The sequence below is a fragment of the Onychostoma macrolepis genome, chromosome 01 (assembly GCF_012432095.1).
Source record: "Onychostoma macrolepis isolate SWU-2019 chromosome 01, ASM1243209v1, whole genome shotgun sequence".
Taxonomy (NCBI): domain Eukaryota; kingdom Metazoa; phylum Chordata; class Actinopteri; order Cypriniformes; family Cyprinidae; genus Onychostoma; species Onychostoma macrolepis.
In genome coordinates, this window is record NC_081155.1 from 4,462,839 (window position 1) to 4,481,120 (window position 18,282).

At 36.3% G+C, this 18,282-nt stretch overlaps 1 protein-coding gene across 2 annotated transcripts in view; it reads left to right on the top strand.

Moving 5' to 3' along the window:
* Positions 1–15,554, top strand: part of LOC131547622 (glutathione hydrolase 1 proenzyme-like) — a 91,390-nt gene extending 75,836 nt beyond the window's left edge. For both annotated transcript variants that reach the window (XM_058788272.1, XM_058788273.1), the window contains 4 exons: positions 13,683–13,816; positions 13,925–14,040; positions 14,328–14,435; positions 14,533–15,554. In XM_058788272.1, the coding sequence (XP_058644255.1) occupies positions 13,683–13,816; positions 13,925–14,040; positions 14,328–14,435; positions 14,533–14,691 (517 nt within the window). In that variant the 3' untranslated portion in view covers positions 14,692–15,554. The remainder of the gene's footprint in view (positions 1–13,682; positions 13,817–13,924; positions 14,041–14,327; positions 14,436–14,532) is intronic.
* Positions 15,555–18,282: the final 2,728 nt, after the last annotated feature.

The following is an 18,282-nucleotide window of genomic DNA, read 5'->3' on the forward strand; positions in this document are numbered from 1 at the left end:
TTACTCAGGTGGTTCACTGACTCTTTCCATAACTGCATTCTGTTTTCTCTAATGGCTTCATTCATCCACTTTAGCTCCCCTTTCGTATATACGCGTGAGTGTATGTTTGTTTGTTTGTTTAGATTATTTATGTGTGTTAGCGTTTAGTTAATAAAAGTTGTGTGCACAAATTACATGAGTTTCTGGTTCTGCCTTGCAAATTAATGTCCCTTTACGATTTTGATCCTTACTACATGCTCTAATGCATTAATACTTAAGAATTTTTTTCTGTGGCCACGAAAATATCCTTTCTTAGAGTTGATACGAACTTACACTGAATGGTCGCTGGACAAACTGATCACTTGATAATTCTGCTACGGTTATTACTGTCAGCCGATATAAATAATTGTAATTAATCATAATTAATTGTAATTATTTATATACAATTCCCTTTTAAGCTAATTTGCTACACTGCTCAATTCGACACTGCCACCTCGCCGTCGCGAGAGCTTTTTGGCACACGTCAACATGACATCAGAGCAAGGCGGACATAACTCGGACACTTTTCTAACCGGCATGCATCTCGCTGTGATCCCCGGTGATCAGTTCTGCGCAAATTTTGCTCATCTCAAACAAACATATTCTCAATAACAGCAGGTGTTCATCACTAATGCACAATCATCATTTAATTAGAAACATAATTATCTCATTAACTTTAACTCTTTAAGGACTTGGGATTTGACTCGAGACTCGTTTGTGACTTGAAAGGAATGACTTGATTCATGCTGAGTTCATGCACTGTAAAAAGTGATCCACTATATTTACTCAATAAAATTGAGTGATACACTATATTTACTCAATAAAATTGTGTCAACTGATTACAAGCAATATTATTAATTAAATTCAACACATAAAAATTAATTAGAATTAATCAAATGAGATGATTACAACTTAACCATTCAAAATGAGTAAAATAGCACAAAAAATTAAGTAAAATTTAAACAAAAATATTGGTTTCATTGGACAAAAAACACTATGCTAATGATACTATGTTATGCATGTCAGGCCAGTAGTTGGCGATCAAGAAACATATGCATGCCCATGACGTCACCTTCTTCACAAATTCATGTTTTTGTTGTTTACATGGAGATGATACAGGCATCTTGTTCAAAAGCTTGTGTTTCCGGGTCCCTAAAACTAAATTACTGAACACACCTGATGTTAACACAGTATCACTGAAGGAGAAAATCATGTTTTACCATTGGGTCACCATCACGGTGGTCAATGTTTGCTTTAGTTGGGCTCTTGACCCTTGACTCTTTAACATTAGATATTGTTTGGCTGCTGTAACTGAGTTAGACAACAAATAAGATAAGCCAAAAGAAAAGGTGATAGGGTGGTGTTGGTTATGTTTTCACATCGTCATCATTTGACCTGAGTCGGATTTACCTTATCAGTTTCTGCCATCCTATAATTGCATAGTGTAATATCTGAGTATCTCTATCTTTCAGCATAAACAGAGATTGTTAAAAGCTCTTCAGATCAAATACTAATAGTATCAGCGTGAGAACCTCAACAATGGTGACCATCAAATGTTGCAGTGAATTCTGGGTGCCACTAATCAAAACTCATCAATAGCTCCCATCATGCATTGCATATTTTTAGTAGTTTGTTTTGCGACATTCTGAGTTGATCTGTTTATCTGAATATGCTGTTTATCACCGTTGTTGAGATTCATACTCTGATACTTGATGTCAGAGTGTACCTAAAAGACCCATTTTTTGGATCAGAACTTTTAAGAAACCTTTTGGACTACACTGAAAATTTCAGATTTTATACTGTAGAAATACGTGACTGCTGTAATCAAAATAAATCTAATTCAGAAATTAAACGCTAAAAGAGCTCAGAGATTCAGGTCAAATGATGACAAAACATAATCAACACCACCAGACCACCTTCTCATTTGGCTTGTCTAACTGTTGTTTAATTCTGTAACAGCAGCCAAACAAAACCTAATATTAAAGAATCAAGGGTCAAGAGCCCAACTAAAGCAAACATTGACCACCGTAATGGTAACCTAATAATTCAGATTTTCTCCTTCAGTGCTTCTGTTTGTTAACATCAGGTGTCTTTAATAACTGTTTTTGGGGCCTGGAAACACAAGCTTTTGAACACAATGCCTGTAGCATCTCCATGTGAACAACAAAAACATGAATTTGTGAAAAAGGTGACGTCAAGTGCATGCATATTACATTTTTGCGCAGTGTTTCTTCATCGCCAACTACTGGTCTGGCATGCATACTATTCATTAGCATAGAGGTTTTTTTTTTTTTTTTTGGACCAGTGAAATCAATATTTTTGTTTAAATTTTACTTAATTTTTTGTGCTATTTTACTCATTTTGAATGGTTAATTTGTAATCATCTCATTTGATTAATTCAAATTAATTTTTATGTGTTGAATTTAATTAATGATATTGCTTGTAATCTGTTGACACAATTTTATTGAGTAAATATAGTGTATCACTTTTTACAGTGTGGGCGGAATAAACACATGACAGGACTTTTACTTTCTGACCCCTGGACTTCCCACCTCTGTCGAGTAGCCCCAGAGTGCACCCTGGACGACACGTGTCGCTCCGCCCACCTTCAATTTCATTGGTTTATAATACAGCAGAGCTTATTGGTGTTTATATACGTTTGTGCATGAGCATTCTTTTATATACGTTTTTATGGCTGTTTGGCTGTACTAGTTTAGTTTAGTTTAGTTTATTTATTTATAAAGCACATTTAAAACAACAGGAGTTGCAACCAAAGTGCTGTACATCAAATATAAAACAAGGTAAAAACATACCCAATCAAGACAAACAAAGGGACAAATAAAATTGTACACCCTCAAACAGAATTAAAACATACAGAATAAAAATGGGTTTTCAAAGCAGATTTAAACAAAGAAAGAGAAGGAGTAGATCTAATGTGGAGGGGAAGACTGTTCCAAAGCCTAGGTGCTGCCACAGCAAAAGCCCGGTCGCCTTTCGTTTTAAAATGTGAACGAGGAACCGAAAGAAGAAATTGACTAGACGACCGAAGAGATCTAGAGGTGGAATGCGGAGTGAGGAGATTACAGATATACTGAGGAGCATAACCATGTAAAGCCTTAAAACAAAAGCAAAATCTTAAAATCAACACGAAACTGAACCGAGCCAGTGTAGAGAGGCGAGAACCGGGTAATGTGCTCACGTTTTCTGGTGCCAGTCAATAATCTGGCTGCCGCATTTTGGACCAATTGCAGTCGGTTCAAAGATGATTTAGGCAGACCCAGATAAAGTGAGTTACAGTAATCTAACCTTGACGTTATAAACGCATGAATTACAGTTTGCAGGTCCTTCATAGAAAGCATTTTCTTGATTCTAGCAATTGATCTTAACTGAAAGAAACTGCTTTTCACAACAGTACTAATCTGCTTATCAAAAGACAACACAGGATCAAAGACAACACCAAGATTTCTAACATGATCACGTACATTTGATGACAGAGGGCCAAGCTGCTTGACAATGCCAGTGGACACAGCTGTTGGACCAAACACCATTATTTCAGTTTTATCATTATTTAACTGTAAAAAATTTAAGTCCATCCAGATTTTAATGTCCTGAAGACATGCAAACAGAGTTGACATAGAACAGTTATTGTTTTTAATAGGAAAATAAAGTTGAGTATCATCGGCATAGAGATGATATGATAATTTATGTTTCTGAAAAATATAACCAAGTGGAAGCATATATAAGGAGAAAAGAAGAGGACCCAGAATAGAGCCCTGTGGAACACCGTAGGACATTTTAGCCTGAGATGAGAAATAGTTTCCCAGATTCACTGAAAAATATCTGTCCTTAAGGTAGGAAGCAAACCAGCTCAGTACAGATCCCTGAAAACCAACTATTTGATCAAGTCTTTGAAGAAGGATGTCATGATCTATTGTATCAAATGCTGCACTTAAATCAAGCATGATTAAGATACAGCAAGAACCAGAGTCAAGGGAAAGTAAAATATCATTAGTAACCTTCACCAGGGCAGATTCAGTACTATGAAATTCTCTAAACCCAGACTGAAATCTATCAAAATATTAAAAGTACTCAAGTAAGATGAAATTTGTGAATAAACAACTTTTTCCAAAACTTTTGAGATGAAAGATAATTTAGATATGGGTCTATAATTATTCAGATTATGCTGATCAAGATGATGCTTTTTTAACAGTGGTTGGACTATAGCATGTTTAAAAGAGGCTGGTACAATTCCATTTGTTAAGGAGTTGTTGATAATAGCAGTAACAACTGGACTTAAGGCTGGAAAAACCTCTTTGAAAATCTGCGAAGGCAGAACATCGGAGTGACAAAATGAGGGCTTCATACTAAGAACAATGTCATATAGCTGTGAAGGTGACACGGGTTGAAAACGAGATAGAGAGCTCCGATGAGAAACCATTTCTAGAGGCAAAGAATTTTGAAATGGTATGTTAGACCTGATACCCTCGATTTTATGGATAAAATGTTTTAAAAACTGTTCGCACAAATCAGTAGAGAATTCTAATGAAGCACTAGGAACAGGATTTAAAAAGGCATTAATTGTATTGAAGAGTATCTTCGGCCTATCTGCATTTTGTGCAATTATATCTGACATGTATTTCCCCTGAGCTTCCTTAGCGGCACTCTGATACCGTTTAAGACAATCTCTGAAAATTTTGTATGATATCTGAAGTTTATTTTTCTTCCAACTGCGCTCAGCACGCCTACACTCTTGTCTAATGGCACGAACGGACCCCTGAAGCCATGGCTGTGCTTTTTTCAACAGCTTGGATCTCTGTAACCTTAAGGGAGCAACAGAGTCCAAGGTGGAAGTGCAGGTACTATTAAGAAGTTCAACTAATTCATCAGGATGTACACTAGAGGATAGAACATTCACAGCAGTTGGAATTAGGGTAGATATATACACATCATTGAAGGACTTGGCAGTAGAGGAATTAAAACATCTAAAATAACGAGGAGCATGATAAGATTTAGGCAGAGTAGATGACAATACAGAGTCAAAAATAACTGGACAGTGATCAGAGATAACAGCATCACATAAATCCAAATTATTCACAGGAAAACCACGTGAAAACACTAGGTCCAACGTGTGACCCTTCTGATGTGTAGGTCCAGTGACAGATTGTATAAAATTAAGGGAGTCCATAAGACATGAAAACTCTTTGACCAGAGGTTTTGAGTGACAACAGACATGAATATTAAAATCACCCACAATTAAAAGACTATCAGAACGTGATACTAGAGAAGCCAAAAAGTCGGAAAATTCTTGGATGAAGTCCTTATTATATTTCGGAGGTCTGTAAACCAGGGCACAGAGCAAGGACGTGGGAAAATCAACCTTGAACAACTGCACCTCAAAACTATGAAAAATTTCATCAGGCAAGCGTTTGCACTTAAAACAGTTCCTGAAAATTGTTGCAATTCCACCTCCACGGCCAGCAGTTCTAGGAGAGTTAAAAAATGAATAGTCAGGAGGAGAGTGCTGTTCCATCAGTGCTGTAGTATCACCAAGACTAAGCCATGTTTCTGTCATTAATAAAAAATCCAAGTCATGAGTAGAGCAAAAGTCATTTAAGATGAATGATTTGTTGGACACCGATCTAACATTTATTAGCCCAAATTTAACAGGACGGTCCACACTCCGAGAAAGATCTGAGATGAGTCTAGGTGGAGGGTGTATTGGTGAATATTCCAGAGAGCGAAGGTTGCCAGAGTTAACTCCAGTATATAACCTTGCACGGGAGAAGTGGACAGGAGACCAAACCACTGGTATTTGATCATCAGCAAAGGTACGAGGACGACTGGCAGTACAAAAATTTGCGACGTAAGCCGCGATGAACATAGCGTCGGCGACAGGCAATCCCCAACCTGCGACAGAGTTTATAGATTCCTTCTGGTAAAGGCGACGATGTGTTCAACTGAACCAGTTCAGCAGGTGAGTAGCAAAGAACCATTGTAGATAAAAACTTGCGAGGATACAAACAACGAGTGAAGTCAATATGGCGTGCACATTGAAAAAACAGTAAAATACCGACCAGCACGGAGAAAACGCTAAGCCAAAAACAACGCATCTTTTCTGTCCCTACTACATGACCATGTTAGAAAATGCGTTAGCCCGAACACCACACAAAACCACCCAGAAACCACCCTATTGGGTAGGAAAAGGGCAGACCGAATAAGAATGCCCCAGACCTTTAAAACCCAAAACAGAGTAAACCGGTAACAGACCAGAGAGAAAGTAGAAACTTACCCACGGGTCGATATACAACAAACTGGGGGAAATGAGGGGATCAAGGCTCGCGATGGGTCAATGAGGGACAGAAAAAGGATTACGAGGGAACACCTAAAATTCGGCTTAGTCGTTGATAAAATATAATCCACAGAAACCGGGAGTAAAAAGGCACGATGTCCACAGAGTTTAATCCAGAGAGGGAAGCGAAGCCAGGGCAAAAAGCAGCGACAGACACGCCAGCCAGCGTGTGTTAACGGTATACTCTAAAGTCCTATAAAACAGGGTGCAGAAGTTCACAGAGAGTAAAAATACACAGGGTGCAAAATTCACAGTAGCCACAGAGTTTAATCCAGATCGGGAAACGAAACACCGGAGAGCAGCGGCAGACAGACACGCCAGCGTTCACTCAACCGGAAATGTGTTGAAGCCTAGAGTAATGCACTGAAGCCTAGAGTAATGATGCTACAGACATATTAAGTGCTAACAACAGTGATTTTATTTAGAATCAATTAACAATTGTATTTTTTTAAAAACCTATGACGAATTAGTTAGATTAAGTTCCTATCAAACGCTTGGTGGTGGCATCTCCGAGTACTTCGGGCAGAACAGAGCTGTAATATGAGCGGCTCACGAATTAAGTCTGGGGAACAAATTCTTAATTCGTGGCCATGATATAGTCCTACCTATGCTATAAATAGCCTCACCTATGAGCAAGATTAATTATGTTTCTGTGTGATGAATTCCAAAGAGGTTATTCTGGTTCTGAGGTCCGCGGATCTTTGGTTGAATGGAAAGTCAAGGCCGCAAGGCCTGGCGCAAAACTCATACATGACGAAGGATTACAACTCAGACATTATCTGGCGTTTAGCCTGCACTCTCACACAAGAGAGCAGCGGCCATTTTATTAATGATTACACACCTGTGTATGTAACTCCACCCACATCATAATCACAGTCAATTAGATAACATATACAATTACATAGGTCAACACCCCCACTTGTTCCTACATTGACAGGATATAACAATGCGTCACATGCATGCATCTCTGAATTACAATTAATTCACACTCCAAATAAAAAACACATAAATTTATCCATTTTAGCTTTAGACACAGATTTTGTTAAAATGTCTGTCACCATATCAACTGTAGGACAATAATGAAGAATTATTTTGCTGTCATTCAGTACAGATCTAACAAAATGATACCTTATGTCAATATGCTTACACCTTTGTCGACACACCGGATTCTTTGAAAGTGCAATAGCACCCTGATTGTCCTCAAAAATAGTCACTGGTGCATATTCAAGTACATTGTCCATTCCATTGATTAGATTGGTCAGATACAAGCTTTCTTGTGCAGTAGCTGATAAAGCCATATATTCTGCTTCACATGTGGATAAAGCAACAGTTTGTTGTTTCTTAAGACTTCCAAGAAACAACAGGCCCATTCTTAGACAAACTGAAACAGTAGCCAGTAATACTATGCCTGTCATTCAAGTCTGCATCGCTATAAGCCACAAGTTTCAGATTTACATCACTTTTCTTATGACATAATTCCAAGTCTGCTGTACCTTTCAAATACCTCAACACATGTTTAGCAGCCAGCCAATGTTGTTCTTTTGGTGCCCTTAGATATTGTGGCAATTTACTAACAATGAAGCTTAAATCTGGGCGAGTACTTGTCATCATATAGATTAAACTGCCAATCACTTCTCGATACCCTTTTAGGTCAACAGGTTCACCATCGTTGTCAAATTTTACTTTGATTTCACATGGGGTTGATCTTGGTTTGCAGTGAGTCATATCAAATCTCTCCAAAATTTTTAGAATGTATCTTTCCTGATTCATTTTTACTTTACCATCTTCTTGCGTAAAGTCAATGCTTAAGAAATGTCGAAGTTTTCCCAGATCCTTAACTTTGAATTTAATTCCCAACATTTCCTTCACATCTCTGAGTATTTGATCATTACTCGCTGCAATAATAAGATCATCAACCCAAATAATCAGTATAATTCTGTCTTCGTCAGTTTGTTTACTGTAAACACAATGATCTGTTGAATTTTGAACAAAATCATTTTCAATTAAGAAATCATTCAACATCTTGTTCCAATTTCGTCCTGATTGTTTCAGACCATACAGTGATTTATTGAGCTTACATACCAATTCTTCTCCTGTTTTTGACTCAACTTCAAATCCTTCAGGTTGCTTCATATAAATTTCACAATCTATAGGAGCATGCAGATATGCTGTTTTAACATCCATCTGATGTAACTCTAAATCATATTGTGCTGCAAGCTGCATTAAAACACGTACTGAAGTCATATCGGCAGTAGGTGAAAAGGTCTCATTATAATCAATACCAGCCACTTGACTATAACCCTTTGCCACATACCTGGCTTTATATAATCCCCCATCAGGATTTTCCTTTATAGCATAAACCCATCTTCCCCCCTACCGCCTGTTTACCTTCTGGTAGTGTTGTTAATGTGAAAGTATTATTCTCTTTTAGAGAGTTCATCTCATCCTCCATAGCTTCAACCCACTGCTCTGATTTTGAAGAGCCTAAGGCTTCCTTCAGTGTCTGGGGAACATCACATGCAACACGATAGCAATAGTCTATAGTCAATGGCTGATCTGAAAGGAAAAGGAAATAGTAAGAATAAAAGAAAATACTAAGACAACTGCATAATTTATTCATGTCGCATTGCATACTGGGAGACATGGATTAGTTTTGATTGGTGCTCCCAGAATGCACTGCAAAATGGAGCTTTATGTTGATTGTCACCATTATTGAGATTCATATGCTGATTCTTGAAGTCTGTGTGATGAAGAAAAGTACATTTTCAGTGCAGAATAAGTTTCAAAAGTCTTTCAGATTAAACTTTCATGTCGTTATGTACAGAATCTCAATAACAAAGTTAACTAATAAATCTATCAATGACTATACTCCAAATTAATTCAGTTACTCAAGCCACTATACGCTGATTACATCTTTATAAACGTAACCAACTACTGATCACATTTTCTCTTGGCTTTTTTTCTTTTTGCCATAACTAACATGTCTAAACAAACACGCAGTTATGGCAGCCAAAGTAACTGTAATGCTTTAAGTCAAGGGTCAAGAGCCCAACTAAAGCAAACACTGACCTCGATAATGGTAATTCAAACAAAACTAAAACATCAACATCCAAAGTCAGTCTGGTTAGTAACGTGTGAAGCTGGTGATGATGTTTGTGGAGTTGTTTATTAATCATCCTCTGCTGAGATCGTGAGAGATTTAATGTCTTCTTTCTTGTGTTGATTTCATCTAAGGCTGTGACTGAAGTCAGTTGTAGTTCTTGTATGTCTGCTCGTCTTGTCTCTTTTTTTCTCTTTCTTTCAGTGATTCAGTTTGTTAACAGCAGGTGTTCTTCATTAATGCTCAATCATCACTCAATTACTAAACTAATTATCTCATTAACTTTAACACTGCTTCAGTGTTACTTTTTTAACACTCTGAGTGTGGATTATATATACACTGGGAGTGTTGATTTAACACTGGAGGTTTTATTGTGTAGTCTGCAAAGTATCACTGTAAAAAATAATTCACTATATTTACTCAATAAAATTGAGTAATCCACTACATTTACTCAATAAAATTGAGGTAACAATTTGCACTTAATTTTTTTGAGTAGATTCTATCCTATATATTGAGTAAAGAGTACCTAAATTTTACAGCTATGACAAACTAAAAGAAATTAGGTAATGTCTACCTAATATTTTTCATTAAATTACATAACTAATTACTTATAAAAATTTAGTAACATTAACTCTATTGTTAGTAGGCAACAGTTCATCGCTGTAAAACCCAACAAGTTAGGGTAACAAACCGTTTGAATAAACCGATTGCCTTAACCCCTTAACTGTCACCCACAGTTTTGAACAGAGACATTATAGTGCACTATCCAAACTTAATTTTTTATAATTCATGAATGAAAATATTTTGTAACATGATTTTAATGTACCATTTACATGGTAATGCAATGTCTGATTTTAAAATGGGTTTCAAAGGATGAATTTTGAAATTTTAAGTTTTCTACTGATAAATAATTTCTTATGATTTCTAATTCGTGATAGAGAAAAAGGCAACTAAGAAGACTTTCTGTGACAAAGGTCAGAATTCATGTCATGATGTAGATTTTTTTCAGGTGCACTCTTGTCATAAACAGAGGTGTCAAATCCAGGGTCAGAAAGTAAAGTCCTGCCATGTGTTTATTCCACCCATGAACTCAGCAGCTGATTTCACCAGAGGAGGAACCAACTCATTCCTTTCAAGTCACAAGCAAGTTTCGAGACCAAATCCCAAGACCTCAATGAGTTGAGGTAATTAAGAGATAATTGAGAGACTAATTAAATGATGATTGTGCATTAGTGATGAACACCTGCTGTTACTGTGAATCACAGAGGATCAGATGTTGATGTTTTATTGGTTAAAATGATACCACCATCATGTAGATCAGTGTTTGCTTTAGTTGGGCTCTTGACCCTTGACTCCTGTGTTAGATCTCTCTGTAGCAATGCATGTGCTGTTGTAAAGCGGAGAGATCAGTGCTGTGCAGTGAGCAACTGTTAGTTGTTTTCATATGATGAGGTAATCATCAGGTGCTTACCTATTTGCATCCAATATATTGTGTGTATATATATATACACATACAACATTTTTCATTTTTTTAATTTATGTTCTGCTTTTGAATAAACAACTCTGTGAAACCACAGTGCGCAATGAATTTACTGCTGTAGCAGTTATAGAGAAAGAATTTTAAATCTAATGCATTTAAATATTTAAACTCCAGTCCTACTCAGACACACACAGACATCAAGAACCAGCGTATGAATCTCAACAATGGTGACAATCAACAAAATGCTTCATGCTGCAATGCATGCTGGGTAACACCACAGTATGAATAATTATTGTCACCACTGTTGAGGATCGTATGATAAGTGTTCATGTCTAAAAGCCTGAGCAATATAATTCTTAATTTTTTCCAATATTTAATATTACGATGGCATTTGTTTAATAGTAAATTCCTGCAGTTCTGTAACGGCTGAACGTCAGTAAATAAACCAAAGAGAGACACCTTCATGATGTTCATTCAAGTGACATAAAAGCCAAAAGTGTAAGCTCATCTGCTTCCTCAAGCTTTTAATTCAGCAATGTGCAAATGTTTGTTGTGAAGCAATATTTCAATTGCTTAAAAGCAATCCATTCTCAGTTACTAAAAGGGTCAAGAGCCCAACTAAAGCAAACACTGATCTCCATGATGGTGGCATCATTTTAACCAATCAACATCTGATCCTCTGTAATTCTCAATAACAGCAGGTGTTCATCACTAATGCACAATCAACATTTAATTAGTCTCTCAATTATCTCTTAATTACCTCAACTCGTTGAGGTCTTGGGATTTGACTCGAAACTTGCTTGTGACTTGAAAGGAATGACTTGGTTCCTCCTCTGGTGAAATCAGCTGCTGAGTTCATGGGTGGAATAAACACATGGCAGGACTTTTACTTTCTGACCCTGGATTTGACACCTCTGGTCATAAATTAATCTATTACTTTTCCTACATAATTTTTTAACAGAAAAAGTGGTAAAATACCTATTTAGGAGTCTTAGACCTTTCCAACGATATATAGTTTGTCATGATTAGATTAGGATTTAATTGTAAAATAGTGAAGTAAAGGTAGGCGTCCCACAGGGTGGACGGTGACAGTTAAGAGGTTAAAACATTTAAGTTTTTAAAACTAACAATTATGAGTGCTCTGAACTTATTTCAGTCAGACATCTACAGAAGATCTTATTAAGAATGAACTAAGGTTTAGATGTTGATTTATTGTTTCAATTTAAGTAACCATGTTAGAGATCAGTGTCTGCTTTAGTTGGGCTCTTGACCCTTGACTTCTGTGTTAATGTTTTTTTTTTTTTTCTCTGTGGTTGTTGTAACCATGTGTTCCTCAAACATATTTGTTACAGCTCAAAACCCAGAGGAAATGATCGGTAGTCGGTTGTCATATATTTATAATGACAGTCATCTGTAAGTGAACTGATCTCATTGAGAGTGAGCACAGACTCGTTGTGTGTCTAATCTCTGGATAAGTGAATGTTGCATTGATTATAATAAAAGTGTTTCTGTGACAGTCAGTTAACAAAGGATTTTCTAAACAGTTTGTCCACAAAAAGTTTCAATCTATGGCAGCAACTGGACTCACACAGACATCAAGAATCAGCTTGTGAACCTCAACAATGGTGACCATTAAAATAAAATAAAAATCATGCTGCAATGCATGCTGGGAGCCATGGATGAGTTTTGTAATATGCTAGTGATTGTTGAGGTTCATAAGCTGATTCTTGATGTCTGTGCGAGTCCACTTACAGCCATAGATTGAAGCCTTTTGTGGACAAACTGTTTGGAAAATTCTTTATATTAACTGACTGTCACAGAACCACTTTTACTGTAATCAACACAACATCCATTTAATCAGAGATTAGACACTCACTTTCAATGAGATCAGCTCACTAATAGATGATTGTTATGAAAAGTATATAACAACCAACTACTGATCGCTTTTGAGCTGTAACAAATATGTTTGAGAAACACACGGTTACAACAACCAGAGAAAAAGAGAAAGGAAAAAAAAAAAAAACAATTAGCACAGATGTCAAGGGCCAAGAGCCCAACTAAAGCAGACACTGATCTCTAACATGGTTACTTCAGTTGAAACAATAAATCAACATCTAAACCTTAGTTAATTCTCAATAAGATCTTCTGTAGATGTCTGACAGAAATAAAGTCAGTCTGGTTATTAATAAGTGGAGCTGGTGATGCTGTTTCTGGGGTTGTTTAATCAGATTTTGAGAGATTTTATGTATTTAATTTCAGTTGATTTCATCTAAGGCTGTGTCTGAAGTCAGTTGTACACTGTAAAAAAAAAAAAAGTTGAGCGAACTTAAAACATTTTTTACCAGCTTCAGCAGATTTTTGAGTTTGCTCAACTTGATTTGTGGGAGATTCTCACAAAATTCTCAGATTTTTGTTGTATAAACTTAAAACAACAATTTGAGAAAACTCAAAAATCTGCTGAAGTTTGTTGCCTTAAAATTTTAAGTTGGCTCAAAAAAAAGTTGAGCCAACTTAAAATTTTTTAATAAAAACTTGAATAATAGTACCTTTTATCAAAGCAAATAACTGGAATATTCAGAATGAAAATACACTTCATCTGTGACAGCTACAGCACTTTTCCATTCAAGAAAATATCAAAAACACATCAGCTAATTTTAAAAACAAAATGTGTCTATTTTTATAAACTCTGTTGCTTTTGTGTGTGTGTGTGTGTGTGTGTGTGTGTGTTCTCACAGTTTTGGCTCTAAGGTGAGGTCAAACTCAACAGGCATTATATTTAATGACCAAATGAATGATTTCTGTAAACAAAATCAGGGAAATGGACAAGACAAGAATTGTTCTTGTTGCAAGAACAACCTAATTAAACCAGGTAAAAAACAAACAAACAAACAAAAAACACTTGCATGTCTTGAGTTACATCATTAAGTAATTATAAATATAGATGTTCACATGTAAAATACTGTTTGTTTTGACAAAGGTAAAAGGCCACTTTCATCAATGTGTCCCACAATCATATTGGACAAACACAGTGGACGGGTCAAAATGGTGGTTGGAGGTGAAGGTGGGACAAATATCACCACATCAGTTGCTCAGGTAACAAAAACACAGAAGTGAGTCAAACATTATAAGCATTACTCAGCATCACAGAACATGAACTCTGGGCCCACCCCCACCTAAAATCAGTAATATGAGTAAATTGACATTTGAATGTTCTTGAATTATTATTCTCAACTTGAAAAACATTTGTATGTTCTGAACAGGCAAGTGGCTAAAGTTGTTTTAAAATTATACAATAGTGTTTTTTTGTTTGTTTGTTTTTTTTAAAATGTATTTGACTTCCAACTAAAACCCTTTCCCCTCTCCTGTGTCTCTTATCTCAGGTGATCCTGAATTATCTGTTCTTTGGCTTTGACCTGCAGAAAGCTGTTAAAGAGCCCAGAGTTCAGATCCCAATAAATGAGACAAATGTAGAAGACTGCTTTGATGTGGTAGGATTCTTACACTTTCTTATACTCTGAGACAGATTTATGTGTCAGAAAAGTTATATTTTTTATAATTTTCTCTGTGTGTTGTGTATGAATGCAGATGGTCACTGATGGCTTAAGGCAGAAGAATCATAATATATTTCACAATACTGAAGTATCAGTGGTCCAGGCAGTGGTTCGAGAGGGGGATGAAGTCTGTGCCGAATCCGACTGCAGGAAAGGTGGCTATCCTGCTGGATACCCAGAAACAAGTCTGTAGAATTTAGTAGGGGCGGTATAGGGACGTGTCCCTGTCAATATCCAAAAACTTTTAAATTGTCCCTAGCAATAATGTTTGATCAAACAAATAAATATATGTGTATGTATGTAACCACTGCTGTTGTAATTTCGGCCGCATCTGAAATAGGTCACACCATTGATATTACCTGAGAAGTTAAAGTAAACACACTAGAAAACTGTGCAGTTTCAATGATGTACATTTAACACATGTGCGGAGTAAGAACATACAGGGTAGCTGAAGTGTTTAAAACATACATGCACAAATCAGCTGAATGATAAAGTTTACCCTCATGTTGTTAAACTGAATGTAGAAAGAAAACTGTTAGCTGAAATATCCACAAAATAAAAAAACTCACTCAAATAAGAGTGTGTGGTTTATCTGTCAATCAGATGCCCATGAAGGTTGTGTTCTTTACTATTGCAACTGTAGGGTCCCGGGCCAGTTTGCTGTCAGAATCATCATTGATCCAATTCATTTTCAATATTAAAATAAAGTGATGTACATGCAGCGTGATTTGCTGTTCCCACCAATGTCAAAATAAAACATCTGCCCTTGCCCAGCACTGTTCCAGTGCTCATGCTCCTGTAGTCAAACATGTGTTCAACCCAGCAAAATAAAGCCTTCGTCCAGTTACAGCTCCACAGTTGTTTGTTGGGATGATTTATGGGTGCCAATAAAACTTGAGCAGGTAACATACACAAAGCACAAAGCTGTTCATAAATAACATTGTTTCAGCCATTCTGCATTACGATATCACACAGTTCCTAAAAAATGCTGTACATTTTCTCAGTAGTATTCCAGCTTGCACATTTTTAAGCTTGTGAATTTACACTATTGTAAGCTATACTAAATCCTCTCTTGTCCCTGTAAACTTAATTTAAAAGCTATAGTTGACAAGTATTGTTTTGTCAGCAGTGCTGGGAAGTAACTACATGTAATGGAATTACGTAATTTAATTACAAAATAAATGTAATTGTAATCAGTTATAGTTGCTGAGAAAAAATGTACACTGTAAAAATTTTTCACCTATTTCAACTTAAAAACTTAAGTTTTGTGGCTGTCTTAAATTTTTAAGTATAAGCAAATTACAAATACCAGTCATTTCAACTCACTTTGTAAAATCCTGACTGGCACTGAACTGCTCTCTGTAAGTTGATTGGCCTTTTCAGTATTAGTTGTTTCAACTAATCAGAGTAGCATCTGCCTGCAAAACCGGAGGCTGCATTTTCAGGACCGCATTTCTAGGACCGCATTTCTAGGACCCTAGGTTTTTAGTGACAGCGCCACCTACCGAATTAGAGGACCAGCGAGCGAAGATGGATGACAGTCAGAGTGTGAGTATCAAATGTGAATACATTTTTATTTGTTTAACATTAAAAACAATTGTGATGCATTTCATTGGAAAGTTAACATAGCCGAAGATATCGTGATTTGCTAAATAGTCTTGAATTCATAGCCGTCATATATTAGCCTCTAATGCTGTAAAATGAATTGTTAGCACATTAATTTAACGAAACTGTTGCATGATAAGCCTGTGTTGACTTATTGACAGCACAATAAACTGTAGCACGATCGTTGTGAAAGCTTGTTAATTACTCATTGTTTTTCCATTTTAATTAAGTTAAAATAATCTTAATGTTTTAACTGTCACATGCTCACAGTCAGCCTGTTTAACGTTACCCCACAATACATGTTATGAGTACGTCTCTTCATTTTGACATGGTTTTATAATGTTGTTTGAGACATATGACATTTTAATAGTCAGACATAACAGAGAGGCCATCATAATAATTGACTGTTAAAATACCACGTGTTAGATTGTCATTTACTGTGTACTGTACTCTATATGAAGTGCTTTCAAGGACACAGATCAGGGCAGGCAATAGTATGACAAAAGATTAATAAATACATTTGTTGTTTGTTCAAGAACACAAATAAAAGTCGGGACAATGGTGGGCAGTTCTTCTTTCTTTAATTCTATACTGTGCAATAACTGAATCACGAACTCCATTAACACAGGTGTCTCTCTTTCTTTCTTTGATAATTAACTGGACAACCAAAATCTAACCCAGAGTGGCCAACAAACCCAGAATGGCCAACAGTGCTTATTCCTGAGTTTAGTCTGGGTGTATTCAACACAATACACTACAAAATTGGTCAAGTATTGGAATTGTTTTACACAATGTGTAAACCCTTTTTAAGCGTTAACAGTATTTCTGATTATGTTCTCCATTTACTGTTTCAGTGAAGTGGAAGAATTGAATAGGGTGCTAGAGAAACAACTGAGAAAAGAGGTGAGAGCATCCAGGTGGTAGGTAGTGCTGCTGCATACATCACAACGTGTGCTTTAAATATTTAAAGTCATGTCAATAATATGTTATTTCTATTCAGATTTCTTGCATCTCTCTCTATTATTTTTTTTCTCAGTTCAGATGGGCTTTATTGACATGAATGTTTCAAGAACCTTTGTTCCCACAACATCAAAATATTTGTTTTTCCAAATCTTTGAACAGTATGCAGTAATACTTATGAACATTAATTAATTATTTTTGTATCGTATATGTGTGTGCGCTCTGTGGTAACTAAGATCTTTTAAATATGAAATTTAAAATTAGAGAGTAGAACATGTTCAACTAAATGTTCCTCATTTCATTCACTTTTCTCTCTTTCTCTCTCTTAGGAGTCAGTGAAGACGTCGTCCATGAAGTTCTTTCTATGTGGTTCACGTCATGAACAAATTTGTTTTTGTGTGTGTTCAAGTTCAACTGTTATAATATATTATTGTATAAAATATACACAATCTTAAATCTACGCCCAGAGTCATTCTTGACTATACCATGATTCCTTGTTTATTTTATTTGAGTTATAATATTATGCTACTTAGACCCAATGATTACTCAACATTCCTAGGAACCAGGTTTAATTGTAATAAAGAAAGTAGTATTTGGGTGTAATAAAACTTTTAAAAAACTCTAAAATTCTAATGTAGTTAAAACTGGGTGGAAATACTGCCTTAGTTGCACTTTTTTCGGTCCTCCAAAACTAGGGTCCTGGAAATGCGTTCCTGGGACGGCGGTTCTCCGGCTCGGTAGGTGGCGCTGTCACAAAAAACTAGGGTCCTAGGAGTGCAGTCCTAGGACTGCAGTCCTACAACTGCGGTCCTGAAAGTGCAGCCTCCGGTATTGCAGACTGATAATATTGACTAATCATGTCAAGTAAAAAAAAAAAAATGTAATCACTTGTGAACCTCAACAATGGTGACCATATAAAAAACAAAACAAAAAAAACAATCATGCTGCAATGCATGCTGGGATCCATGGATGAGTTTTGTACACTCAAAAAAATGATTTGGTCTAATTTGCGCCAGTGTTCATGTGTTTCCACACTACAGAGTGTTCAAGTAGAATTGAAGCAGTGCTGGAGTTAAGGAGATAATTATGTGATGATTGATCATTAATGATGAACACCTGCTGTTATCAAGAAGAATCACCGAAGGAAAGAGAAACACAAGAACTACAACTGACTTTAGCCACAGCTGAAGATGAAATCAACTGAAAAAAAAAAAAGACA